The 27,957-nt window shown below is 59.1% G+C and overlaps 1 protein-coding gene across 4 annotated transcripts; it reads right to left on the bottom strand.

Moving 5' to 3' along the window:
* Window positions 1-112: 112 nt before the first annotated feature.
* Window positions 113-21,763, bottom strand: ELN (elastin). Of its 4 annotated transcripts, none has more exons than XM_034068870.1 (35): window positions 21,534-21,762; window positions 15,930-15,983; window positions 15,468-15,494; window positions 15,274-15,306; window positions 13,923-13,967; window positions 13,326-13,418; window positions 12,887-12,946; window positions 12,717-12,782; window positions 12,586-12,633; window positions 11,583-11,654; window positions 11,344-11,370; window positions 11,078-11,149; window positions 8,225-8,251; window positions 7,723-7,791; window positions 7,412-7,456; window positions 7,202-7,285; window positions 7,062-7,121; window positions 6,134-6,226; window positions 5,994-6,044; window positions 4,689-4,874; window positions 4,549-4,608; window positions 4,202-4,411; window positions 4,046-4,105; window positions 3,487-3,630; window positions 3,299-3,352; window positions 2,962-3,120; window positions 2,738-2,785; window positions 2,283-2,324; window positions 2,064-2,123; window positions 1,609-1,635; window positions 1,477-1,503; window positions 1,181-1,222; window positions 953-982; window positions 820-870; window positions 113-691 (listed from the first exon to the last, which is right to left on the bottom strand). In XM_034068870.1, exons 1-35 carry the CDS (start codon window positions 21,610-21,612, stop codon window positions 642-644), a joined length of 2,355 nt encoding a protein of 784 aa, XP_033924761.1. In that variant the 5' UTR covers window positions 21,613-21,762; the 3' UTR covers window positions 113-641. The 4 variants fall into 4 exon arrangements, with proteins under 4 accessions (XP_033924761.1, XP_033924759.1, XP_033924763.1 ...); XM_034068868.1 differs by having other exon boundaries at window positions 1,609-1,650; window positions 21,534-21,761; XM_034068872.1 differs by lacking the exon at window positions 11,078-11,149 and having other exon boundaries at window positions 1,609-1,650; window positions 21,534-21,763.
* Between the last annotated feature and the right edge of the window lie 6,194 nt (window positions 21,764-27,957).

Below are 27,957 nucleotides of genomic sequence, written 5' to 3'. Positions count from 1 at the left end.
CCTGATCATGGACCCAGGCTTATGCAGAGCCACGGACACGGGGATGGGGCAGAGGCACCCGTCGCTGCCCCCACCACAGGGAGGGGAACTGGGACACAGGACAGAGCCAGAGTCATTTAAAACCTTGTCCTTTATTAGTCTGTCGGAAGCGAGCCCCTCTGCAGAGGGCCTCCCACCGGGTATAGCAAAGTGAGCAACGTGAAGGGACAGAGCCCCTCCTGCCCGCGGCCCCCCCGGAGCACGGGGACCGGGGGCAGCCCAGGGCTGCCAGGGACATCCCTCCCCTACAGCTCCCCACTGCTGCGACCCCCTTCCCTCCTCCCTCCGACGTGAGGTGCCCCTCATCCTGCCCTCCCCGTCCGGGCTCCGGTCTGAGGCTCGCAGGGTGGTGACACCCCCAGACCCCCCCAGATCCCGCAGGGAGCAATAGCACCAATGGGGACGGCCGCTCGCCGCGGTTTGTTCCGTGCTCCCCGTCGGGGTGGGGGGGCTGGGGTGGCACAAGCGCTGCCATAGGCACGGGGCCGTCCTGGGAACGTCGGGTCCGGGTTTTGGGGGGGGGGGGGAGGCTTTGCTCGGGATTTACATTCTGGACCATGCAGTAGCACCAAAGTTCATGAGGTCACGGGTGAGGAGTGCGGTTACTTCCGCTTCCTGCCGCAGTACTTCCCTTGTGCGCAGCCGACGCCGCCTGGGGGGGGGGGGGGTGTGGGCAGCGTGAGGCCCCCCCTGCACCCCACAACCCCGGGGGGGGGGGGCACGGGTGCAGGAGGCGGCCCCAGCCCCATCGAGGTGAGGGTCACCAATGGGAGCACTCACCTCTGAAGCCCAGGGCACCGAGGGCTCCTCCGTAGGTCTTGGGGGGCTTCCCTGCAGGGAGGAGCAGAATGGGGTGAGTGGGACCTTCACCCCCTCCACCCTAAACACACCCCGACTGAGGATGGACACTCACCACCGAATCCCAGCTGACCGGCAACCCCACCTGAAAGAGGAATGGAGTCCTCAGCACCCCCATTGCTCTGCACCACACCCCCCAGCAAAGCGCCCCCAGCTCAGCCCAGCATCCTGCATCCCTCCCCAGGCCGTGGCCATGCCCCCTGCTCCGTGGGCTGTGCATGTCCCTGTGAGCCATCACCGAAGTGTGCCCTGGGAGGTGCTGCGGCAGAGCTGGGGATGGTACCTGGAAGTATTGGTGACACACCGAAGCCGGGAACGCCAACCCCTGGGGAAGAAGCAATAGGCAGTGATGGGCTGTGACAGCAGTGCACCCCAACCCTGCCCGGCCGGGGTCACTCGGAGGGATGGAAGCAGCTACAAAAGCCCCTATCCCCACCATGGCACCTGTCTGGGTTTGCGGTGCCCTCCCAGGCAGTATTGTGCCCAGCAGGGGATGGCAGCAGGTGAGGACAGCAAGTGGGCACAAGTGTGATGTGGCAGGGGACGTACTCCCACCCCAGCCCAAACATGGGCACTCACCTGGCTGCAGCCCCCCAACACCAAAACCTGTGGGATGAGAGAACCCCAGTGAGGGCAGGGAGCGTGGGGATGAGAACAGAAATGAGGGTCACACTTTCAACCCCCTTGGCCAGAGCAGCTCCTGTTCCTTACCTGGCTTGGGAGGTTTCCCAGCAGCTCCTGGATACAAGAGCCCTGTGTCAGAGAAGGGCATCAGTGCAGCCCTCACTGGGGCTCCTGGCACAGACCCTGCTATGAGACCAGAGGGTCGCTCGGCAGGGACCCACATCTCTGCCTAGTGGGGACATGGTGCAGTACCAACCCCTGTCCCCATGGAATGGCAACGCTGGTGCTATGGCCCTTGGTACCTGCTTGGTGATAGCATTCCTTTCTGATGCCCGGGAGCAGGGCAGGCAGCAGACACAAGATGGGGCACAGGGCACAGTGACCGTGTGTGGTGTGATCCAGAGGGGACAAAAGTGACCCTGCGAGCCCTGCATCCCATACAAACCCTTCCCTTTCCAGCACTCTGCCAGCATGGTGCTGCTGCTCCTGTCCCTGCGCCCCAGCCCTGAAGAGCCCTGATGCCAGGGGCCAGCATCACTCACCAGCACCAAGCCCACCAACTCCGAGGCCACCAGCTCCAAGGCCACCGACTCCAAGGCCACCTATAATGGGGACCCCGGGTGAGTGGCAGCAGGGACAGGCCTAGCCTGACATGTGCCTGTCCTTCATCAGACAGCCACCCATGCCCCCCCACTCCCTCTGAGGGGCATCCCCCTGTTCCACATCCTCACTGCCTGGGTTCAGCTCCTGCTAGCACCTACCTGGGACACCGCCGATCCCTGGGACTCCAACCCCAGGAACACCTGCCAGAAAGACACCATTAACTCCTGTCCCCCCACAGCCCGGCACCCACAGCTCTGGGCACCCCCGACAGTGTTAAACCCACTGAGATGGCTCTAACACCCATCCTAGGTGTCCCCAACACACGTATCACAGTACCCAGAGCAAGAAGACCTGGAGGGGGCTCACCCCTGTGTAATACGTCCCTGCAAGCAGTGCAGAGGAGGGGGAAAATGTCCCTAGTGAGTTCAGGGGAGAGGGCACAGATGGCATGTTGCACCCATAGGCGACAGCATGCCACTTCCAATGCCTGGGCCACCTTCTGCTGTGGCACCAGGGCGCACAAAGTGAGGACAGCACCCTGAATGGCCACATGAGAAGGGTGCCCAGTGACCATCTGAGGTGGACCTTGGCGCAGGGTGGCAGAGATACCTACCCAATTTCGGAGGTTTAGCACCAGGCTGCACCCCTAATTGGGGGATGCCTGCAAAGCAGATGAGGACACCACAGTCAGGACAGTCACCCCTGCACCCCTCCCACCTGTCACCATCCTGCCTGCATCCCCCCTGGCCACCCTGCAATGTGACTTGGTGGGTTTTAGCATCCCTGGCCACCCCTGCCCCCAGGCAGGTCCCTATGGGGGCGTGAGGAAGCACGTACCTGCCCCGGGGAGGATGCCAGTACCAGGTACCCCCACACCTGGCACCAGCCCAGGCACACCACCTACACCAGGAGTCACTCCTGGCACCCCAGCAACTCCAGGCACTGCTCCAGGCACTGCTCCAGGCACTGCTCCAGGCACCCCTCCAACACCAGCACCTGCAGAGAGAGGGGGTGAGGTGGTGTGGGGGGGTCACCGTGTCCCCATGCTCCCATGATCTGCTCAACAGGAGGTGCCCACCCAGCAGCCTCCCAGCTCCCCTGGGCCCAGGCGGTGCCACAGGCTGCCCACCAGGAGGGGAGAGCTGCCAGCAATGGGCTCCTCTGGCCGACTCACCGAATTTGGCTGCCTTCGCTGCTGCTTTGGCTGCTGCTGAGGGAACTCCGACCCCTGAGCAGAGACATCAAGAGGGTGTCAGTGTCCCTGGGGGCAGAGCCCATCACTCCAAGGAGGTCCTCCTCGTGCCTCTCCTCCCCAGACCTAGCAGCCAGGCTGCCACCATCACCTGCTATCCTCCTCCTCACCTGGGACACCTCCAACACCGGGGACCAGGCCACCAACACCAGGAGCAAGGCCACCTACACCGGGAGCCAGTCCACCTACACCGGGAGCAAGTCCACCCACACCGGGAGCCAGACCACCCACACCAGGAGCCAGACCACCTGCTCCTGCAAGGAGAGAGGGAAGGAAGAGGGGTGGTGGAAGGAACTGGCTGCAAATCCATGGCAGACTGGGCTGGGCACATGGATGAACAGATGAGTGAAGGATACTAAGGTGGGTGGCTGGCTGGTGGTGTGGATGGGTGAGTAGAAGGGAGGGTGGATGGACTAATGTATGAGGTGTAAGGATGGTGAACCTAGGAACCTTCATGCAGACCAGCTCTCTGGAGAACACCGCCTGACACAGCCAGGACCTCATCCCACATCCTCATCTCCTCATCCCTGAGGAGAGCTCATCCCTCATCCCGACCCACAGGGACCCTGTTCAGTGCTGGGCCTCAGCCCCAACAAAGGCAGTAACCTGGGCTGAGGAAGTGCCAGGAGACAGAACATGTGGGATAACCATGGAGAGATCCCATCTTACCATACTTGGCTGCTTTGGCAGCTGCTTTGGCAGCAGCGGCAGCTGCTGGGGCTCCGACTCCTGGGGGGGAAGGGGAAGCATGAGGAGCAGTGATGGGCCATGGTGGCCACACCAGCACCCCTCAGCCTCTGGAGACATCCTTAGACACCATCTCACCTGGCACCAGACCGGGCACACCAACTCCAGGCACGCCAACACTGGGCACGCCAACTCCGGGTACACCAACCCCGGGCACGCCAACACCGGGTACACCAACACCGGGTACACCAACACCAGGTACACCAACACCGGGTACACCGACACCGGGCACACCAACACCAGGAACACCGACACCGGGCACACCGACACCGGGCACGCGCCCTGCTCCTGCAGAGAAAGGTTCAGGATGAGGCTGAGCAGGCTCTGTCTGCACTGGCCTCCTGCCCCCTGCAGTGCTGGAGGTGCCCCCCACTCTGCTCCTTGTGAGCACCCCTTGTCCCTGGGGAAGGATGATGGTCACTCACCAAATGCTGCGGCTTTCGCTGCAGCCTTTGCTGCGGCCGCAGCAGCTTCTGGGCCACCCACTGCATTGAAAGAAGGAAGAGAGTCATGGGACCAGCGAGGCCATCACCACCCATCAGCTGGTGCCAACCCATCTGCTCACCTCCGACACCAGGCACCACACCAGGAACCCCAGCCACACCGGGCACACCGGGCACGCCGGGCACACCGGGCACACCAGGGACGCCAGGGACACCAGCGACACCAGGAACACCAGGAACACCAGGAACACCAGGAACGCCAGGAACACCAGGAACACCACCAATGCCAGGAACGCCAACGCCAGCTCCTGCAGCCAATGAGAGAGGGGGAGTTAGATCTCATTGCAGCAACAGTTGAAAGGTAGGACCCTGTCATAGGTCTGCTCTCATTGTCATGCTGTGGTGGGAAGAGCACCCCACCACCTCATCCACAGTGCTGTAAGGGAGGGACTGGTCCTGTTTGTCCCAAGAAGCCCCAGTGAGGGTGGTAAATCTGCTGTTGTAAAAGAGTGGCTGGCAAGTCACCAGCACAGATGCCTATGATGATCCATCATCATGGGGGGCTTCAGATGGTCCTCATCATGGGGACATCAAGCCTTGCAGCCAAACAAGCCACACAGGAGATGTAGCTGGTAGTCCCCAGTAGCTGCTGGGAAGGGCTGGGTGCCCTGCACACTGGCCAGACTGGGAAGCCTCCCAGGGCAGTGACAGTCCTGAGCCACTGGCACTCCTTACTGCCACAGGGACAAGGCAATGCATCACTTCTGGAGGGGCTGATAGAAGGGCTGGTGTTGCGGGCTCCTGCTCTGCCCATGCACCCAGCGCAGAGCACATTCCCAGGAACTTGTCATTGCCAAGTATCTCCCTAAACCCCATCTTTCCGTGGGCACATGGTGGGGTTTTTTTTCTACATGATGCAGAAGAGAAATGGAAGCAATGGCCAGCAATGGAACTAGGTGATTTTTAAGGTTCCTTCCCACACAAACTATCCTATGAGTCTATGAAAGCTGCCATTGAGCATGGCTGCTCCAAAGGGACGCACAGGGCTCTGCAGTGATGATGCAGGAGAAGCTGCTGGGACCCAGCCAGGTGACCTCTGGCACTGCCTTTTGGAGCAGCATAGGGATCTGCCACCCTTATGTGGAGCCTTGGGGCTGCTTTGCTTCCTCTCTGTGCCTGAGCTCACAGCTTCCCTGTTGCTTCGCTACACCCCTCATCCCCTCCGGGCTCCTGCTCACTGGAGCTCCCTCAGAGAGGTTATGACTGCCGAGTACCTGGGCTTTGCTAAGCCAGGTTGGATGCACTTGCTACATCATCCCTGGGATGTCTGCCCACCCAGGCACCAGACTGACCCAGAGAGCCAGGGTGCAGAAGGGCAGCAGGAACCCCAGAGCTGCTGGGAGCTCCCTGCACCATGCAGCACGTACCGTACTTAGCTGCCTTTGCTGCTGCTGCTGCTGCTGCTGGCCCCCCGACTCCTGCAATAAGGGAGAGAAGCACCCTCAGCCTCCAGCCCCTACAACCGGCAGAGCCGGGTGATGGGTACAGGGCTCCTGGGGACAGTCACCTGCCACCCCGGGGACACCTCCGACGCCAGGCACCAAGCCGGGGACACCACCGATGCCAGGCACAAGGCCAGGGACACCACCAACCCCTGGACCTGGAGAGAAGCAGAGCTGTCAGACACCCCCCAAATACCCCCTTTCACTGGGGTGGACGTGGTCTCTCCCAGTGTCACAGGAGGCTCCGTGGCACCTGGCTTTGAGCACCTCAGCTGCTCAGGGGACATGGGATGTGCCCAGGATGGTGATTCCCAGCTTCCTACACCCAACCCAGGGGTCTGAAGCCCACAAGACCACCCAGGAGCTTGGAGACCTCCGGGGTCCCCCATGGCCATGGTTATAAATCCCAGCTGCTCTCAGGGCTGACATGTTTCTTCTGCATGCATTGGAATGAGCAGTTGTTTGCTATTCAGTTTCCCCCCACAAAGCAGCCAACGAGGCAAGCAGTGAACGTGAGCTCTGCATCACCAGGCATGTCCCTCTGCTCGCAATTAGTGGCTCATTACAGACTCCGCCTGTCCCAACACCGTGTCAGAGCAAAACCACATCTCTCATGGAGAAACCAGGACTGATGGGAGCACACTGCACTGTTTGGGGCAGCAGGAGAAGCTGTGCTTTGTAATCCAAGTTTCTCGACACCCAACCAGTGCTCTCCCAACAGGCTGCGGAGCCTGCCCCAGAGGGGCCAAGCCCCTCTGCAGCCCTGGGGGAGGTTTCACCAGCTTTCACCTTCCACCAGCAAAGGCTTCCAGCTCAGCCCAGTGGCTTCACCTCATCTCAGCTCTAACAAGCAGCCCTGGAGCCACGGCAGGAGTCTGTGCCAGGAGATGGCACAGGGGGTGGTGGGGCTGGCTGTGAACCCATGCAGCCCTGGTGCCAGTGCATGGCCCCGCAGGCAGCAGCAGGATCTGTCCCTGACAATGGGGAACTCACCAAAGGCTCCTGCCTTTGCTGCTGCCTTCGCTGCTGCCGCCGCCGCTGCGGGACCTCCAACTGCCGGGGTAGTGGGAGAGAGTCAGTGGTGTGGGATGGTGGAGGTGACCCAGGGAGCCCCAGAACCTGCATTGCCTCACCTCCAACCCCTGGGACAACACCAGCACCCGGTACCACTCCGCCGACTCCGGGGATGCCGCCGGCCCCAGGCAGGACACCAGCTCCTGCCGCAGAGGAGAAGGGGACTGTCAGCTTGATGATGAATGGACATCACCAGCATCCCCCAAGCCTGGGAGGGGGGAGCCCCACTGGGGGATGAGTGATGGATGTGCCCCCGGAGAGTGACTCACCGTATTTTGCTGCCGCTTTCGCTGCTGCTGCCTGTGCTCCAACTCCTGGGGAAGGACATGAATGGTCCCAAGATCATTCCCACCTCAGCTCCCCCACCCCACAGGGACTCTGGGGACGAGCCCCTCCTGTTAGCACCCACCCAGCTCTCCTCTGGGAGGCGATGGATCCCTGCAGGCTGTGCCTGGGGTGACACTGTCACTGGCAGAGCCCAATGCCCTGTCTAAGGACCAGCAAAGTGGCTGGAGTGCCCAGTTCCCCCACCATGGCCATGCCAACCCCCCAGCCCAGGGATGCCTGGAAAGGAGCATACCTGTCCCGGTGGGGTACCCTGCCTTTCCTCCTGCCCCGATGCCAGCTCCTATCCCGCCTGGCCCAAAGCCTGCAATCACAAACAGAAAGGCAAAGCTGAGTCAGGCACTGGTCCTAGGAAGGGGGCAGCAGCTCCCTCAGCCCAAAGGATCTCCCTGCCTTCGGTGCCCAGGGATGTGGGTGGTGTGCTGGAGCCTGCTCTGCTGCAGCTGAGATCTCAGGTCTAACATCCCTGCCTGGAGCTGGCTGCAGCTCAAGACGTATCCTGGCAGAGCCAGCTGACCGCTGCCAGTGTCCCTGTGCCATGGAATGCCAGGAGAGCTGGGCTGCTCCCAGCTGGGTCCACAGGTAGCACAGCAGAGCAAGGCACAGGTCCCTGGAGGGATGCTCCTCATACGACTGAGAGGGCTGGTGGCCACAGAGCCACGGTGACAGCCAGTGGGGCTTTGAAGAACTATGACCGCGGAGTGAGGGCCACAAGCACTCACCATAAGGCAGCTTACCAGTACTGTAGGGCAATCCATAGCCACCTGCAGAGGAGAGAAGGTGGCAGGTTAGCACTTGTCTGCCAGTGGCTGTGACCCCTCTGCCCCGCAGTGTAGCCCCTTTCTGACAGCCAGCTGTGCAGCACCAGCCCTTGGGGCACCTTCCATCAGGGTAGTAAATCTTCCAGGATACAACTCCCATGATGAAGCCAGACCAGGAGATGCTTTTCTCCATCACCTTGGAAGCAGCATCTCTGAAAAAGCCACTCACTTTCAGGGGCCAAGGCTGTGGCACCCAGAGCCAGTTTTGCAGGAGCCTTCTAAAATCCCACTTGGGCAGGGATTATGAGCAGCGATGTTGAGGCCAGGGAAATGTCTCTGTGAAAGAGCATAATCCCACTGCTCAGGATGGCACAGGGATGCCCATGACTCAGTGGGGAACATGTGCTTGAGATGGGCAGCACCAAGCTCCCATTACAGCTGGCAGTAGGAGGAGGAGTGATGGGCTGCCACATCCCCGATGGGGACACCTCGAGCAGCACATAGGGTGGAGGGTGTCTCACACACAAAGTCTTCCTGCTGAGGGGTTTGTGGGGTAGGAGGGATGCAGCTGTCTGCAGCCAGGACAGTATTGCACATGGCAAAGTGTCTCTTTGAGTGTGGGACATTGTCCCCTACAGCCAGGAAGCATGTGGGGACCAGATTCCTCTCCATCCTGCCAGGCTGTCCCATCATGTCCCATGCCAGCACAGAGGCAGATGCATTCCAGGCTGTAGTCGCTGTGAGTTGTGCTGGGTGTCCCCACCTTGGCCACCTCCCTTACGCCATTCTCATAAGTGCCTCACTCACCCCAAAGCTGCGGGAAGGTCCAGCACCAGGTGACACACATGGAGCTGACTCCAAGGGTCAAGAGTCTCCAAGGGTTTTGCCGGGTCCAAGTCCAGCTCCCCACCACCCCCAGCCAAATGTGAGGGCAGCCCCCACCTCAGGGCTGCCTGCACCGTTCCTGCACCAGCATGAGGGTGCTACCAGCACTGCTGGGGGGGGCTCAGGTCTAATGGGCACACTGGCTGGTGTGAAAAGAGCTTTGCACTAATCAATGCCATCCCAGCACGGCTGGGCAGTGGGGAGCAGTCCCCATCCCTATGGCATGAGGTGGGACCCTGATTTTAGCCACAGCTTCAGGCTGAGTCCCTGGTGAGCAGGTTGGCCCTGGTAAGTGTGGACAGCACAGAGCAGGAGCTAGCTAGAGCATTTGTAGCAAATAACCCAAAAAGGAGACTATCCACTGAAAATGTTGTTTTCCCATTGTCCCCTCATCCCATCTGAACTCAGCTGGGACACAGCACAGGGGAGATGGGGATGTGTGGCAGCCCCTGCATCTATCTGCACCATCAAAAGGTGCCAACCAGCCTAGTGTCCTGATGCTGCCAGTCCTGAGCTCTCAGAGGTGACAAACTGGCATCCCCCCATGTCCTGGGAAGGACTGGGGCACCGGCTAGCACCCAGCAGCTGTAACCACAGCTGGGGACACCAGCACTGTCCTGTTGGTGCCCGTGAGAGATGTGATGGGGCTCCCTGGCCAGGGGGATGATGACCACCCCTGGTTTATTCCACCAAGGCTCCCCATAAAGTGGCTGAGCCTGCAGCTGCGGCAGGCTGGGCTGCAGGCCCCTGGCAGGGCTGCAGCAGGATGGAGCCAGGCACGGCTGCGCCATGCACCGCGGTTTGCTCCCCACATGGCACCCCATGAAAGGCAGTGTGGGGCCAGGCTGCAGCCAGAGCCAGGCAGTATCCGATGGCAGCAAGGCTGAGTCGCCCCAAGGAGTGTAACTCTGCCTCCGCAGGAGGAAGCCAGAGCAGGCCAAGTATTTCTGCTGCCATTTGCAGTGATGGGCCCCAGCAGGGGAAGTCGGCAGAGCTGCTGGGGCCAGCGCCTGAGCCAGGATAGGACCCACTCCCCACAGATGGGCTCCCCCCACCAAGGCTTTTCTGCCTGCCCCAACTTGTTTTGGCCAGTGGGAAAATGCCCATGGATCTACCGAGCACCCCAGGGATGCAGATGCCTGCCCAGATCTGGCTGTCCAGATCTTATGCTTACTGGTCCCAGGCACCACTGGGTGTTGTGCCCTCCCAGGGCCATGCTGCCAGCATATTGGTCCCAAGAGTATCTCCTCCTTGGTGATGATCTTGGGACCAGTAAGCTGGCATCACGGCCCTTGGAAGGCACAGCAGCTGGTGCTGCCCGCCTGGCACTGCCTGTCCTCCACTGTCTTTGCCTGGGTATGGCTGGCTGGGGACTCCAGGGCTGGGAGTTGAAGGTTCCTGGAGCAGCCCCACATGGGGACAGAGTGCTGAGCACCCACAGGTGTTCCTGGGCTGGAGCTGAGCCTCATCTGGGTGGGCAGTGGGTGAGACCTTCCTGAAGCTCCATCTGCACCACCTGCCCACTGCTGGAGCTCCTCAAGCCAGGATATTCAGCCCAGGTGAATGCTCAGTGATACCTGGTGCAACCCCAGGAGCCACAGAAAGGAGGCAGCTCCTGCAAGGGCTGTGTCTCATGCCAAGGACAGTCTGGGGTGGTCTGCCCCAAAGCACATCTCCAGAACATGTTCTTTCCTACCTTGTAACAGGTAGAGAGGCACAGCATCATCCTCACAGCTGCGGCAAGACCAGCGGCAGCATTCAAGCAGCCGCTCACAGGCAGGAGCTGCGGCTGGACTCACCTGCCCCTTGCTCTATCCTGCTGTCCCAGAGCCACCACCAGCAGCAGGTCCCGGGGACCTGGTGGCACCGGGCTCAGCCCTGGTGAACGGCGGGTCCTCCTGGCACTGCTGGGGTCTATCACCCCGAGCCCCTTTGGCAGCTTACCTGGGAGCTTAGGAGCTTTGATGGGATACCCCAGGGGGACACCAGGCTGCTGACCTCCAAAACCTCCTAGTCCTGCAAAGCCAACAGCAGACTCTCACCTGGAGCCCGCACCAGTCACTGCAAGAGGGGAGTGCCCCGGGGCACTGGGAGAGGAGAGCGGGTGGCTCAAAAGGCTGTGAGGCATCTGCTGGCATGGGGAGGCCGTGGCTGTGATGAACAGGCTTGGGAAGGAAGAGAAGGATAGGCGAGACAGATGGGACACTCACCAGGGATTCCTGCAAAGGCTCCTGCTCCTAGGCAGAAACACAAAAGCACCCATGTGAGCATCTGGGCTGCTCCTTGTGGTCCAAATTAGTCTGCATGGCTCAGCCCATGTGCCCTGTGGGGCAGTGACCCAAGGGATAGGCTGGAGCCAGCCCTGGCAGGATGGGGATGAAGGCAGAGCTGGAGCCAGCCCTGGACCCACCCTCCACCCCAGAGTCCCCAGGCAATCTAGGGAACTTACCTGGACCTTTGGGCTTGACTCCAGCACCAGTGGGTACTCCAGGCAGCACCCCGACACCAGGGAAGCGGACGCCTGTGGCAGACACCAGAGAGCATTGCTTGTACCCAAGACCCCTGCACCCACCTTGTCACCCATCCATGACCCTTGTACCCTGAGACAGGGCACCCCATACACTAAGGGCTTGCTGCTCCCCTGTGCCAGCCCCAGGGCAGAGGGTTTGCTCCAGCCCTGGTGTTGCCTTTCCTCTGTGGGGCCAGGCTGCCTGCACAGGACCTCGAGGTGCCTGCAGGGTACACGGCACCTGTGAGTAGGTCCCACTCATGACAGCAAAGTGGTATAGCCAAGCCTGGGCATTGCTCAGTGCCCGGTGATGTGCAGTGCCTTTGTGCAAGCTGGGGCTCACTCTCTGGGAAGTGGGAAGCCCCAGCCCTCCGGGGACAACAGGCAGCGCTTTGGCCTTGCAGTCACTTGGGTTGAGGTTTGGTTTTTTCCCCCCTTTCACAAATGTCTTTCATTATAACTCACGCATTTTCAGACATGGAAAAGACATTCCTGACCAGCAACACAGTTCTTCTGACAGTGTTGAAACAACTTGTTTTCACAAGTTTTCCTCCCTCAAATTACTTTGCACTGAGGAATTCCTCCTCCTCCTCCCCCTATTTCCCCCTTCTTTCCACGCAGCCTTTGGCTGGGCAAGCCAGTCCTGGCATGGCCTGTGCCAGCTCGTCTCCTGGTGCTGATGTCTGCTCCCATGCAGCCTGACACGAGATCCCCAGAGATGCTGGGTTCCCCTGCCTTTGGCACGGTGGAAATGTCACTGTGGCCCCAGTGAAAGGGCTTGGAAAGCACAGGCAGCAGTGAGGGGGCAGGCAGGCAGGCAGCAAGGGGCTGCAGCTGACGGGCAGGCAGGGGATGTGCTGCCATGGCCATCTGGCCACAAACTGGAATGCTGGCACTGGATGGGACCCCCTCGGGGTTGGGGTGCTGCTGATCCCCAGCTCACCTGCACCAGGGAGCACACCGCCTGGGAACGCTCCGGGAATCCCAGCACCTGCCAGGCAACACAAAGGCAACAATGAGCACTGGTGGGAGCCATTCCCCCCCTCAGCCCCAGCTCCAGGGCCATGCACCTACCTGGTACTTTCGGGGGTTTCACTCCTGCACCAACCCCCGGCTGCACCGCACCAGGTACCACTGCACCTGCAGGCAGCAACATCCCCTGAGCCCCTCATGGGCTCCTGCACACCATGGGGACAGGTCTGCCCCAGGCCCAGCTGTGCTTGGGATGAGGGGTATTTCCTTACCTGTAGAGACCCCGAGGCCACCAGGACCACCAATTCCAGCCACACCACCAATGCCAGCACCTGGGGGCATTGGGAAAAGGAATGAACCAGTGTGAGATGCCACTGCAGGGCTAGGGGTGGCCGGAGTGGTGCCAAAGGAAAGGACAAGTGAAAGACAGCTCTGGGGAGACAAAGGGGACACCCTAAGGCAGTACCAGGGATGAGTCCCCTAGAGCTGGGCACAAGGACCCAGTGGCTTGGTGGTCTCCACTCCTTGGGGTTTGGGTTTGGCCAAGACCCCTTTGCCAGCACACCAACGTGTATAGGGTGCCTCTGAACTGTCAGGGACCTCACCAGACCAGCACCTCCCACTTGCATCCCTCCATCTCCACGGGGAATCCAGCCCAGGACCTCAGGGGATACCAGGAGCCTGGCATTGTTGGGCACCCCAAGCACTCACCAGCTTTCGCTGCTGCCTTGAGCGCAGCAGCAGAGGCAGCACCAGGGAAGGCTGCCCCAGGGAAAGCACCTCCAGGAAAGACACCTGCAGCACCTGCAGGGAGGATAACCAACATGAGCATCCCCAGAAAGCAGGGAAGTGTCCTGGTCCTGCCCTCCACAGTGGGCACAGGAGGTGATGAGCCATGCAGGGTGATGCCAGGGGCTGGAGTGAGGCTGGGCAAGGTGGTGGTTAGCAGGCACTGCCGTGTCCTGCACCAGCTTCTCCCTGCATCCCCCCAGATACATGCTCCCATCTGCATCCCACCCATCACCAGCTCTGCCAGCCCCCCAGGGCACACAGCAGTGTGGACACAATGATAGTGTCCTCAGCTATCATTGCTTGGGGTCACCCTGCCATGGATCAATGCCATGATGCTGTGGGACCACAGGGATGCCTCTTGGTGGCTGCCAGTCCCTCAGGTCTGGGCAGAGCACCCACCAGGGAGCCAAGGGAGTTCACCAGATGGGGACAAAGCCCCTTGTGGCTCCAGGGTGGGTTTATGGGGACATCACCCAGGGACAGTCTGGAAAAGGGTGGCCAGTGCTCAGTGCTCACCTGGTTGTAGGCCGAGTGGGCCAAGTCCCCCAAGGCCTCCGACCCCTGGGAAGAGAAGTGGGGTGAGCTGTGGGGAATGGCCAGGGCCAGAGAAGCAGAAACAACCCATTGCCCATTCCCATGGGATGAGAGCGTGCCCAAGGTTCAGGCACAAGGACAGGTGGTGAATGTGCTCCTCATCCCATCACTTTCTGCCTTGCCTGCCCCCACTGCACCGGGCCACGAGGGGACGGAGCTGAAATGTTTATGGCTGAGGAACGAGTCCCTCCGTCTCCGGTCTGCGGCCAACGCTGCCTTCCAACATCTGGGGCTAATCAAGCCCTGGTTCCCTCTAGGCGCAAATTCCAGTGCCTTGGCTCGGGGCGCGGACGCTGCATGGCTGGGGCTGGGGCTTCGTGGCCGCCCCACATTTGGTTTTAATTATGACGACATAAAGGGCCTTGTTTCTTTTTCCACGAGCTGAAATCCGAGCGAGCGGAGGTTGTGGCCCCCGGCTCGGGATGGGGCTCCCACTGTGCGGATGGGCCATTGTGGGAGCTGGGGCTCGGTGTGCCCCTGCGCACCCCTGCCTGCGCAGGCAGAGCTTTGGTGGGTGAGGCGCTGGCACAGGGTGCCCAGAGCAGCTGTGGCTGCCCCATCCCTGGCAGTGCTCAAGGCCAGGTTGGACACAGGGGCTTGGAGCAGCTGCTCCAGTGGAAGGGGTCCCTGCCCATGGCAGCGGTTGGAGCTGGAGGAGCTTTAAGGTCCCTTCCAGAGCAAACCAGTGTGGGATTCTGTGATGCTGTGATCTCTCCCTGGGCCTCGATGAGCACCAGGCATCTCCATTGGCACCAGTTTTGCCCCTGCACATTCAGTACCTCTTGTCCAGCACTGCCTCACCATGCCTCAGGCTCTGTGCCCTCAGGCTGTGCATCCTCCTGCCTCCTCTCATCTCTCTCCTAGTGATGCACCCTGTTATTTCTAGTCCAGCCAAACCCCAGCATGGGCTGCAGGAGGCTCAGCAAAAGCCACTTGGCCATAAACAGCAGAGCTGCCAGCTTCCACCAGCACTGCCCCTGGGCATCTTCCCAAGGAGCTTTGGAACAGGTTTGCAAGCAGCAAGCACCCTGCAGAGGTGGTCTGGGGAGGCTGAGGGGACAGGGCAGTGTGCCAAAGCAGGGTATGAGGAGGAAGGCTCCCTTGCCGCTATTGGGACTTGGTGGGGGTCAGTGTGCCAGGGCAGGCAGAAGGTGCCCAGGGTCAGGGGGTCCCTTGGCTATGTGAAATAAACATGAGGGCAACAGGGGTCAGGAAATATCCTGTCCCCTGGCATGGCTGGTGATGATGAGAGCATCAGGGAAAAGCTTCTTACCTGGTTTAAGAGGTTTTCCTGCAGCTCCAAGTCCTAGGGGAGAGCGAGTGGAGAGGGATCAGAGCTATCCTTCCTCCAAGCATCCCCCAAAGGGGGGATATAGTGCAGGACGGGGATGCCCTTCCCCTCACAAGCAGCTTTGCTGGGGGTCCCCATCCCAGCACCCCCATGGACAAAGTGGTGCCAGCACTCACCTGCTCCCAAACCTCCAACCCCAGCACCTGCAAGCAGCAACAAACAGTTTTAGCACCCATCCCAGTGAGCACCCACCACTCACCCATGCCAGGCTACCCAGGGTGTCCATGGGGAAGCAGAAAGGGTCACAAGGGTGCCAGGGGATGGGGCATCCCCTCTGGGATGTCCCCAGGCTTTAGGGGCAAACAACGGGGACAGGCAGTGACCACTGAGCAACCCCTGTGGCCAGGGCTGGGCAGGCTGTGCCAGTCCTGGACAGTGGACACTGCCACCCTGTCCCATCCCTATGCTGTGGGGAAGCCATCCAGGGCTGAGCAGCCATATAGGCTGTCCCCACATCCCCTGCTCCCAGTCGGCAGGTCCCCAGCCCTCTGTGCTGGCTCACAGGCACGAGGGGCTCCTCGGGCACCTGCCCTATCCCTGCAAGCATGGTGATACCACCCCCACCTGGACCCCCTTACCTGGGAAAAAGCCTCCTCCGGGAACTCCCCCTCCTGGAATAGCACCAGGGACCCCTGCAAGAGAAGAGACCCTCATCAAAGTCCCTCCAGGGATGCAGGTCTGTCTGGTGGGGTGGTGGGGAGCACCTCCTTGGATGGGGAGATGCTCCCTTCAGACGAGGTGGGAAGCAGAGCCCTGGGGCAGGCCCCTGCCTGTCCCTGTACACCTCAGTTTCCCCACTGTGACAGTGCTGACAGTGCTGGGAGGTACCCCAGCCAGGAGCCAGGGAGGGCATCTTGGTGGAGGTGGCAGCAGGTCCTGCATGAGAAGGGAGGACATGGGGCTGCTGTGAAGCAGTTCTGGTTGGTGTCCAGCTCTGCTGTCCTGTACCACAGCCTGTGCTGTCTCCATCATCTCGGGCTCCATGTGGCTCTGGGGTACCTGTCCAGCCATGTCATGGTGAGGTGGGGCTGTCCCTGATTCCAGCCAAGCCTGGCTGTGGCTGCCGCATGCCCTGCTGCCAGTGGAAGAACCAGCTCAGGCACAGTACTGAGGTGTTGGACTTGGGGGTACAGTGGCATGATCCACTGAAACCACCTGCACCCCTGTGCCCACCTCTGCAGAACTGAGCTGAGTGTTTAACCACGCAGATCCCATTGCTTTCCAGGGCACGTGGAGCCTGTGCTCAGACAGCCCCGCAGTGCTGTCCATCTGGTTTGGACTCTGGCAAAGGGCTGTGTCCTGCAGAACACCAGGCAGCTGGCCCACGGGGGGTCACCATCAGGGCCATGGCTGGGGCTGCAGGTGGGTTGGTGGCACAGGGAGGCTGCAGTGCAGGGGGATGCTCCACTTTTGGCTGGAGCGTGTTTTTGGCACTGGGGTATGTGCCATGGGGTTTGCAGTGGGGTTTGCAGTGAGGCTGGCAGGAGAACCTGAGGGTTGCATGGGCAGCATCCCTGTGGCAAAGCTGCGCTCAGCTCTGGGCAGAGGGGATGGAGTTCAGGCTGGAGGGCACTGTGGACCCTGCAGTGGCACGGCTGGGACCTGAGGACCTGCTGTCCTGCTCCAAGGCTGCAGTGGCCTCTCAAGCACCCCCAGGAGCTGGGTGCATGCACCACAAGCAGCACAGTGCCCAGGGGCAGCACAGACAGTGTCAGGCAGAGCTGGCAGCCATGGTGGGAGATACATTGTGCTGCACATCTCCATTTCAGATGAGGTGCAAACTCTGGGGGTCCCCCCTCATTGTGCCCATAGCCCCCTGCTTCACCCCAACAGCTGTGACACAACAGGGGTGAGGGTGTTCCCTGCACCCTGCTCACATGTCCCCAGGGCATGTCAGACACCTCAGCCCAGCCACACACAGAGAGCAGGCACTGGGATGCACCCACACGTGTGTCAGGACACACACGTGTGCAAGAGGGATGCCAGACTGTGCACACACAGACATCAGGACACATGCACCGGTGGACATGCACCCACCAACCCACTGGGACACACACAGAGGACCTGTGTCACACAGTGCTGTGCCCCCCAAAACCACCTCCAGGGCCCTGCTGGTGCTGGGGGACAAATCTGGCCTGGAGCAGCCCTTGGAATGGTGGGGACATGCACTGGGCTGTCACTCTGTCCACTCCCCCCTCTGGCACGGCACAGCCCAGATACCAGCCAGGGGTTTATGGAGCTCCTTTCCCAGCACACTCCCCCACCACTGTCCCCCTCCCAGCTTGGAAGAATAAATCCCAACTTCTTGCCTGTTTCCAAGCAGACTCCAAGCACCCATACATTGCCTGGCCAAACCTCGGGAGAGCCAGCGGGATCCAGCCAAAATCCATCTGAATACCCCCATGCCTGGGGCTAGTGACCATCCCCAGCCAAGCAGGGGGGTCCCTGCAGTGCTCAGCCCCAGGGTGATCTCCAGCCTCAGACCCCATGGCCAAGGCAAGGTCCCTGGTGCTGGATGATGCTCTCCTACCCCTGGGGAAGCTGGGACAAGGCTGGATGGCTCACAGCCTACCTGGAGTGCTTGGAGACCCCTGCCCACAGCCATGCTGCTATTCTCCACCCTTCGGCATTGTTACCCTCCTGTGGACCCCCGCAGACACCATACCATGGCCAAGGCACTGTGCTCATCCCAGTGGCTCACAGCAGGTCTGCACCTTCTGGAGGAGTAGAGGGGATGTGCCAGTTTATCAACCCTCTCCATGCCCACATCAGGAGGTGGAGGATGTCAGCAAGTCCTGGAAGGAGCCTGCGTGGCTGGAGGCAGCAGAATGGCAGAAACGGGGATGCCATGAGACTTTGGGGAGCCAAGGCAGCATTGCAGGAGACTGCTCCCCACTGGCTGCTCTCTCTGACCACTTCTGGTGCCAAACACAGCCCGCTCTGCACCTCTCTTGAAGCTCTTCTCCGAAGTGTGTTGGTGCTGGCAGAGCTGGGCTCATCCCAGTGGGAAGGCAGTGCCCATAACCCAGCCTGGGGTCTGCTCCCTGGCATAGCATGCCCCTCTTTGACCTCTCCACCCTGCATTCCTCTGGCACACTGGGAAGAGCAAACTGAATCACCAGCGCCTCAGTACAGGAGGAGCTTTGTGCTAGCTCTGCCACTGGTCCCAGCCTGCTGGCACTCCAGGAAGGGGGTTTCTCCTATCTCTCAGGTTGCCTCTGAGCCGAGGCTGGCTGTAAGCCTGCAGAACACTGGGCTGGCCCCCAGCACCCACCCCATAGATATGTTCTCAATCCAGTATCATCTGTACCATTTCTACCTGCACCACTGATTGCAGCTTTCTTTACAAGCCACAAGTACAGATGTTTTCTCTGTTCTACAGCTTTCATGACCAAAACCAGGCTGGAGCATCCACAATAGGGCACAAGCTCACACCCTCACTGTGTAGCCAAACCGTGTACCTCACCACCCTCCCCGTGGCTGCAGGCTCCGGGGGCAGGCTCAGCATATAATCTTCAATGGTATTTCTTGGAATTTCCATAGCAGTTCCCCTCTTCCCTCACACCAGTTCTTGCTTTTTCTCGGGAAAATGGGATTTGGAAGTATGCGGTGTCCAAGCAACGTTGAAGCTGCACTACGTCCTGGCCCCAGCTCGCTGGTAGCAGCTCGGGATGAGCAGGGAGGCTGCTGCAAACAGCTTCTCTGCAGCCCCTGAGACCCCAGCTTTCATCTCAGAGTGCTAGCAGACAAGCTGCACCCTGCAAGCTGTTTGCAGAGGGAAGTGCCTGGCTGGGAGGGGGAAACACCAGCCCAGTCCCACCGCTGGCCCTGGGGCACCCTGGGGACTTTGGGTGTCCTTGGGTGTCCCCATGGTACCCAGGCTGGGATGTCAGTACTCTGCACCTATCCAACCTTCCCCCTGCAGTCCCAGGGAACTGCAGGGCTGTGAGTCCTGCTGGTTCCTTCTGCCCTTTACTCTGCCATGGGAAGCAATAAAGGATGGATGGATGGATGGATGGATGGATGGATGGATGGATGGATGGATGAATGGAAGCACTGTGAGACAGATACCCCACTCCAAATGCTGGAACATGCTGCACTTGGTAACTTTAGGGAAACACACAGCATGTTCCCCATGGGATCCAGCCACACACCTCCCCATGGTGCCCAGTACAACTCTGCTGTCAGGGTGCAGAGCAGCAGGGGATGATTCTGACCTGCTGCTGGGAGTTTCCAAAGTACCACCATCTGCTGCAAGCCTGGGGCTCAGCTCCTCAGCACTGCTTTGTTTGTAGAAGGGGCTCCCCCTTTTCCCCTTGACCCGGGGTTCTCTCAAGTGTCCCTCTCCTGCCAGGCTGGTTTGAAGCCACACTACCAGTGGGTGCTGGAGGATGCTGCTGGTTGGTAGCCCCCCCCCCCACACCATGCCACTGGCTGTGCCTCTGTCCCAGCACAGTCCACAAGGGCTGGCAGGGCAAAGGGTGTTGCTGAACCTGCCTGGTGCTGCACAGCATACCAGGCTGCAGAGGCACTGCTCATTCCTCTATGGGGAAGCATCCTCCGGTGTCCCCATCAGCACTTGGCCATGGCTATCTCCTCTATGAGCTACTTCCCAAATCAGCAGACACCTCTGGACACTGAGCCAGAGTCAACAGTCACAAACTGCTCAGAAACTGCTGCAGGATCTCACCAGGGGACCAATGTCCTCCAGAGACAGTCCCAGCTGGCCCCTGCCTGAGACCTGGGGCAGAAAGCCAGTGTAGCAGCAAGCAGCATGGAGCATCACTGCTGGTGTTCGAGAGTGCCCACTATTGAGCTGCATCCCATCAAGCACCTTACCCTGAGCAGCAGTTACCCAGGATCAGGCATGACAGTGGCTTGGCTTTACAGGTGCTCTATGGCTGGGCACCCCTCTGGTTCCTGCTGCACAGCCAGAGGCAGACCAGCCCATGGCTGGAGTCCACCACCAAACCAGGGCAGAGCAGGGAGCTGCAGGGCTCTGGCTGCCTGCAGACCCCTAAATGCTCTGCTTGTGGTGAGGGGTGGCCCAGGCTGCAGCTGCCCAGTGCCGTACACAGCCCTGACACTGCCCTCCCCTGACCAGTGAGTCCTGCCCTCTCCTCTGGTCCTCAGTCCTCTCTGGTCAAGAAGCCTCATGCAACAGCTTTGGCGCTGACACCAGCACTGATGGTGGCTCTGCCCATCACACAGTCTCCACAGTGCAACACAGGAGAGGTCTCCAGAGGGGGCTGTCCCATACTTAACCAGACTGTCCCCACCTCGCAGCCATCGCAGCGGGCTCAAACTCAGTGCTCAGGGCTGTGCATGTCATGGCCTGACCACAAGACACAAGTGTCCGTCCATCCAGCCAGCACCTGCTGCGCTGGCAGCTCCAGCTGCATCCCACAGCGTGGTGGGATGCACAGTCCATACGGGTTTGCTCTCTGCACCAGCAGCGTGTTTGCTGCACGTGCATGCACATGTGCTGGGGTGTTGCACAGTGCCTGTTCAACCATGGCACCAGCCAGCGAGCCATGACCTGTGCAGTGCACGGGTGGGTGAAGCCAACGCTGGTGATACAATGCAAGGGGACACCCCAGGCACTCAGAGCCAGGGGTCAGGCAGGCTGAGCCCTCTGCAGTTGCACCAGCCCAGCACACTGCACAACAGCTCACACGCATCGGCTGCGGGATGCAACACAACCCCTCCAGCTCACATCCACATCACACCAGGTGGGTGACGGGTGCCAGCTCCCCTGGGCCCCTCACACTTGTAAGCCCCATGGGTGCTTAGAGGACACCCTTGGCTGCCCTGCTCTGTGCCCTGCCTGGGGGTCCCTGAGCCTCATGGGTCTCTGAGTTTCTTGTATCCCCGAGCCCCTCATGTCCCCAGGGCCTCTCGCTAGGACACGGCACCTTGCAGCCTTATTCCCAACAAGTGCTTTGCACAGTGATGCCATCCTGGGCTGCCCTGCCACCATCCCTGGGGACATTCTACCCCACCCGGGGGGCAGAAAGTCCTCCGGGGAGGTGTTCAGGGCAGGGCAGGGGGCACTTGTCCCTGCTTGGGGACACGCACCGGGGGTAGGGGGGGGCTGCATGTGGTTATCTGCAGAGGAAGGGTCCGTGCAGAGGGAGAGTAAAGCGGCAGCCGGGGAAAGGAGAAGCCTTTTCTTTCCTTACCTCCTTGCTGAGAAGCCGGGAGGATGGAGAGGAGGAGGAGGACTCCGGGAAGGAGGGGTGCAGCTGCCTGCCTTGCCATCTCTTGAAGCAATGCCCCCGTGCTCCCGCAGGCTGTGTGTTTTATCCCAGAGCTGCTTAATTGTTGCTTCCAAGGATGCGAGGGGAAGGGGAGGGGAGGGGTGTGTAAGGAGGGAGGGGAAAAGGAGAGGGAGAAGGGGGGAGAGAAGCACAGGACACTACGTCATGAGGAAAGGGCAAACACACACCAGCTTCTCCAGCCGATTGGACTGGATGAGGCTTTTTTTCCCTTTTTCCTCTTTTTTTCCCCCCTCGTTTAATTCCTCTTTCTCCAATCTGAGCTCGCTCCTGCCAAAAAAGCTGGAATGGGGGGAGCTGCCAAGGCAGCCTGCGGGGGATGGGGCCGGGGAGTGGGAATGGAGAGCTGCGCCCACCCCGATGGGACACCCCCTCCCCGGTGGTACCTTAAGGTAGTGCTCCGGGTGTGTGTCCCACACCGGGGGCACCGGGAGGAAGGGGGTGAAGGAATGGGGGTGTCCGGAGTGCAGGCAGGTGCCAAAGGGGAGCGGAGAAGGAACGGTCCCGGTCCCGGTGCCAGGTCCCGGCGCAGCGGGGCACTACCGGCGGCGGCCGGTAGGTGGCGTGAGCGGGGTGCACGGTTCTGGACCGCCCGGTCCGCAGTGATGTCTTTGGCCGGGGCCGGGGAGCGTGTGTCCGCATCCCGGCCCTGGGGTGTCCTGGGGACACGCAGCCCCATCCACCGAGCCCGGGGAGCTTCCTGCAGCCGAGATGGGCTCTTCCACTCCTTCCAGCCTCGTCCCCCTTCCCACCGGGTGTCTCTGGACAAGTGTCGGTGAGCTGCTGGAACAGGCAGCACGTTAAAGGGGAGAGGTAGGGGGGTGGAGAGTGGGTGTGCGGAAAGGAGAAACAAGAACAAAATACCCTTCTCACTGCAGCACTGGCCATGCTCCGGCGCTGCAGCCATCATTTCAGGTCTGATATGGGGGTCCACTCTGCCAGGCACCAAGGCACTGCTCATCCCAGTGCTCTATTCCTGTGAGCCTCGGTCCATTGCCCAAGGAATGAGATCACATGCAAGGACATTCACTGTCTGAGCAGCTCCCCCCATGCTCCTTCCGTGGCTACAGAAATGTGTCAGCAGATTATCTGCAAATCCACCCAGTCAGTTCCTCTCCACCTGTCCCAAACCTGAACACTCACTTAAAGAAGTGTGAGCTACATCCATGCTCAGGACAGTCCTCTTGGAGCCTGACTGTCTGGCTTATCTCAGCTTCCACTTTACTCTAGAGAAGGTGTCAATGGCTACAGAGCAAGAAATCTGGGAGGTACAAATTACAGAGAGTTTTGCCCTCTGCATCCAGCGCTAGGACACATCGAGGAGATGCAGGGGGCACTGAGCTCCTCAGCAGGCTTCTTGCATGGATGCTGATGTTCCGTTCACCTGCAAATGGCTCTGGCTTTCGAAAGCATGTTTTGTACCTAGAAAGAATATAGGTGAGGCAAGATCTCCCCACCCCTGGCACTTGCAACGGGGAACAGGATCCAAGTCCTTTGTGATTTCGCCAGGGCAGAGCCAAGCTCTTCATGAGCTGCCCATGGGAAACAGCTGGAAGCTTCCTCCGAAGTTTGCAAAGTGCTGGGGAAAAGCTGTGCTGTTTGGCCAGTGCTGGGAAGGCACAGACCTGGGTAAGGCCTGACAAGAAAGGGAGAAGGTAGAGAATGGAGAGCCAAATGTGTTTGCTGTACAGTGCAATACCGAGGTGAGGAAACACCACGAGGGCGGGAGGAGGATGCAGCAGGGACTGCATCCAGCACCGGTGCACAGGGTGAAGGGCCTGGGGGCTTTCCTGGAGGCTGTGGCAGCACCATGGAGGAGGGTTCCAGCAGCCAATCCCCAGCACAGCTCCTGTTGTGGTGATTGGCAGGTGCAGGTCACACAGTTCCCCTCAATGCTGACATAGTGGCTGGGGAAGATGCCAAATGTGTACCCCCTGTGCCACACACACACACAGAGCTGTCCCAGGGGTATCACTCACACAGAACACACAAGTAAACACCCCTTTGCTATAGCTACATGGGACCCCAACCCCGTCCCATGCGCTGTTGACAGCGTTGTCATAGGAGACCAACACTAATGGGGTGTGATGGGGCTTTATGGCGCCTGTGCAGCATGGGCTCAGAAGAAAGGTATGTGTGAGGGGCAGGTCTCAGGGAAGCTGAGGCTGCTCTGGGGGGGTTGGTGCAGCCAGACTGGGCAGCATGTGAGCTCAACTCCTCATGTCACCTGCTGTGCAAGTGCCTCATGTTTGGCTATGGTGTGTTTTCCGGATAGGCTCACAGTCTTCATTGAAAGCACCACAGGACAGGGAAGCTGCTCCTTCCCATGGTTGGACATACTTATGTTTTCCTGCCTTGATTCACCAGCAGTTCGTTGTTAGCTGACACATTATCACCCCATAGATGCTGAAGGAAAGAAAGCACTGAAGAGGTTGTCTGAAACAGAGACCTCCATAGGTCTGCCTGCTACAGCATCCCAGATAAATGCCTTCCAGGGCATGGGGTGGGCGAGAGGTAGGTTATGAGGCACAGATGGGGCTCATAGTACCTGGAATCAAGTCAAGTCTCTTCTCAGTCTTACTTTTTGCAAGCAAACCCTTCAGGCTTGTCAAGCCCTGCATTCAGAGGCATTTTCACCAGCTCTCAGTTGTTTCCATGGCTCCCTGCTGAGCCAGCTCTGACATTCGCAACCAGGTCCAAGCAGCGAGGGGACCAGCCAGCACCCCAGCATGTGGCTGCAGCTGTAGCTCTGGTGTTCCATTGCCAAAACTCTGGACAATCCCTTGGACAGCTCAACAGGAGGGCATGAGTGGGAGTCCAGCCTGGAGCATGTGCTTGGGCTGATGCACGGTCGGAGCTCTGGAGCAGGGGAGCATCAACCCCCTGCTCATATCAACCACACAAGAGTCACAGCTTTGGTCTTGAGACAGGGCCTATGGGTGGCTGCTAAAACACTGAAAGGGATTTTGAGGACTGCAGGGCCCTCTGTGCATGGTCAGCAGAGGGGGTCTCCATCCGTGCATCCCATTGCTCCAGCCATGCACATTTCACATTGAACCACCCTGCTTGCAGTCCGTGCCACAGCTCCACAGGACATCCCTCTGGCAGCTGAGGCATGAGGCTGGAAGCCACCACAGACTCAGCATCGTGGTCAGGATCTTCTCATCTATCCCTGTGGATTTGGTGCTGGGATGTTTCTCGAAGCAGGAGGGGGGTTGGAAGCATTGCAGGGACTCTTTGGAGACCACAGGGGCTTAGGCAGCCTCTCCCGGCCAGCCACAGAGCACTGTCAGGTCCCATTGTACATGTGTCTGTTGGGTTTGACTGTGACCCCAGCTGTACCCGTCCCAATCTTAACTTTCCATCAGCTCTTCCTTCTCCGGCAGTCCCTTCTCATGGTTGTTACAGGAAGAGGTTTTGCCAACACAAGGATGCTGCTTAGTGGGACCAGTGATGGAGCTGCAGCCACATGCGGTGGTGGAATGCTCTTCCTTGGCATGACTGACAGAAACAGTGTCATTGTTCCATGGCCACAGAGGGACCTCAAGTTCTCTGGGGAATATTTGTCACTGGAGTCCCTTCAGGGAGAGAAGGGTGACACCAGCCCCAGTTTATAGACACCCAACCCAGTTTTCTGCTTTCTGCCATGCTTTGTCTTTCTCATCCTCTTCCCTTCCTCTGCAGATAACCAGCTCTCCTTGCACTGAGCATACATGGATGTGCAGCATCTGTGAGGCTTGGACTGCATCTTTGGCACAGCTCTGGGACAGCAATGGTGGGATCTCGATCCTTGGACATGTTCAGAACGTGTCTGGACAAGGCCCTGAGCAGCCTGACCCAGCTTTGGAGTGCTAACTTGCTCAGGGGCTGGTCTGGACACCTACAGACATCCCTCCCAACCTAAATCCTTTTATAATTTGTATCAAATTCTCTTCGGTATTTATGTAGTTCTGGGAAGCCTTCAGTGATGTATCATTGAACCAGTATAGCCTGATGCTGGCCAAGGAGGGATTTAGTGGTCCTGGCTCCATACATCTCATTCATGTTGCTCTTCTCAAGGACAGCTGCTCATCTGCTGCCTGTAGGTAAGTCCAGACTTTGCTGTTGTCCCACTCCCACCTTGGGTGTGAAACCTGTCCTGGGCCTGCATCCATCTGTCCATCCCCACTGCCTTCGACCTTCAGTCACATCACTCAAGAGCCTGCTCCAGACTGCTTGCAAGCATTCCAAGTGTTGATTAAAAGGTATCATCACTGCAAAACGTGCTGTGCCTGGGTGGACGTAGCTTCCAGCAACTGAAACTCACTGTTTACAGGAATGCATCACGGCTGGTTTTGGTCAGGACTGATTCCCTGCCAGATGTCAGCTCTGACCCCCAGCAGTTGCAGCAGTAGAGCTGCTTAGAAATTGGAAGATTGTTTTGTATTCTTCAAAGAACAAAAAAGAGGGAGTATGTTTATTATGGAGATATTGCTTTTCACTGCCTGTGTACTCTGAAATGGCCAAAGGGTGTTCAAGGAGACTTTCAAATTGCCTTTGTGCAAAGAATGAGTTTGAGAAATATCAACCCAGAGATGGGAAAACTGAAGCAAGTTGTGGGCAACTGAGTACAGAGATTAACTGGTAACACTCAGCCAGAACATGAACTTTAGACATTGCCTGTGCTCCACTTTGTGTGTATAGCACAGAGGGGCCCTAAGGAAAAGGCGGTGAAGCTCTATTATCTCTCAGCCAGATACTTGTGGTGTTGAGAGGAAACATAGCAGGCAGGGCTGGGCTGTATCCCTCCCCTCCCAGTGCATCGTGCAAATGCCAGTCCATGGCTCCCAGAGCCCTGATAATCCTGAGCATGAGTAAGAGCCCAAAAATCAAGAGCAGAGCTTCAAATTAGGAATTATTTAAAAAACAAAAAACCAAACTGGGTGTAGTTTTTTGTGTTCTGCTTTTTAACCCATGAGGTTTACACCTCCAGCTTTTCCAGAAGGGCTCAGCATCTTCCTTTTAGCAAAGTGAAATCTGAGTATCCCCCAGGCTCATATCTCTGTGAGGTGGGGATTGAAAAGCATGCAAGGTGAGTGATGCATTTGCTGATGGATCCACAGAGTTAGCACCTGGGGTTGTCCTTTCCCAGGATGTCCTTTCCCAGATGTCCCCTTGAAGGGAACTACCTTCTTCTTGCTGGGAAATTACAGAGATCCTCCATAAAACTGGAAGTGCGCTTTCCAGCAGGGCTGCATCTGGCTCTGTATGTGCAGGCTGGTGACATGGTCTCTCTGCCACCCTCCCTGGGATGCTCAAGAACCTGTGGCTCCCCCATGGAGGGTTTCCCATCATTTTTCCCTTTGGAAAGCTCCTGCTGCTGTGCAGCTCCTGCAGCTGGTCCAGCTCTGCCTGGGCAACTGTAAATGTGTCTGGGGTTTGATGGCTCTATCAAAACAACACACTGAGGAATCTGGAGAAGTGATGGAGGAGGCAATGGGTCTATGGGACAGTCATGCTGGAGGGGTTCCACAACGATGCAGCTGTAGGGGCAAGAGGAGAGCACAGAGGGGACCAGTGGGTGGGATGAGAAGGTGTCTGAGGGGAACCAGGGGCCAAAATTAGGGGATAGATGGAGAGTGCAATGGAGGGATGAGAAGAGGGATGTGTGGTCCAGTGTGGCAGAGCAGTGGCCAAGGAGGAGATAGGGCCCAAGATGAAGAGTGAGGGGTGAAGAGGAGAGGTCAAACACCATGCAGGATGAAAGGGTCCAGCTGAGACCTTGCCATAAGGAGGCAATGTGCCAGAGACAGCAGTAGTGTCAGGGTCTGAGCGAGGGCTGGTGACACCAAGGCAGAGGTGATGGTGGGAAGGGGGCCCAGAAGTTCCTGCAAGAGCTGAGCTGGGGTTAGAGATATCAGGGATGGGAGCTGTGACAGGGCAGAGGAGGTATGGAAGTCCCTGATGGGACCAGGGGCATGCTTCAGTCCAGTACCAGCCAGGACTTCCTCACACCTCCTGGGAAGGTGTGAGGACTTCTCATCTGCGGCTTCTCCAGAACTACATCCCTGTAAGACTCTTCTAGCATTCTCCTGCCATTCTCTGGCCCATTCAATGCTGTTCTTCAGTCTTTCTGAGCAGCAGCAGCAGTAACCAAACAGGCTCTGCCCAGCCCAGCCTGGCTACCATTCCCCATTGCTGTGCCACGGTTCCACCCTTCTCCAGCCAGAGACCATGCTGGAAACATTCCTTCCCAAAGGTCCCCAACCCATGCTGCCCTCTGAGTGTTAGGATGGGAAGGGGGAGCCCAGCCAGTTTACCATCAACCTGCAGACCCCCGTGTTTCCAT

This window comes from Melopsittacus undulatus, chromosome 13, assembly GCF_012275295.1.
Source record: "Melopsittacus undulatus isolate bMelUnd1 chromosome 13, bMelUnd1.mat.Z, whole genome shotgun sequence".
NCBI classification, from domain to species: domain Eukaryota; kingdom Metazoa; phylum Chordata; class Aves; order Psittaciformes; family Psittaculidae; genus Melopsittacus; species Melopsittacus undulatus.
This window is presented reverse-complemented; position numbering and strand designations above follow the sequence as displayed.

Bases quoted from the DNA above. Each gene is read 5' to 3' on its own strand.
- ELN (XM_034068868.1), bottom strand. From the start codon at position 21,612: ATGGCAAGGCAGGCAGCTGCACCCCTCCTTCCCGGAGTCCTCCTCCTC. The intron at 13,419-13,922 runs GTGAGCACTGAG...TCCTCCCTGCAG, and splicing joins CCCACTCGGCCTACAACCAG to GTGCTGCAGGTGTCTTTCCT. The intron at 1,223-1,476 runs GTGAGTGCCCAT...CTTCTTCCCCAG, and splicing joins TGTTGGGGGGCTGCAGCCAG to GGGTTGGCGTTCCCGGCTTC.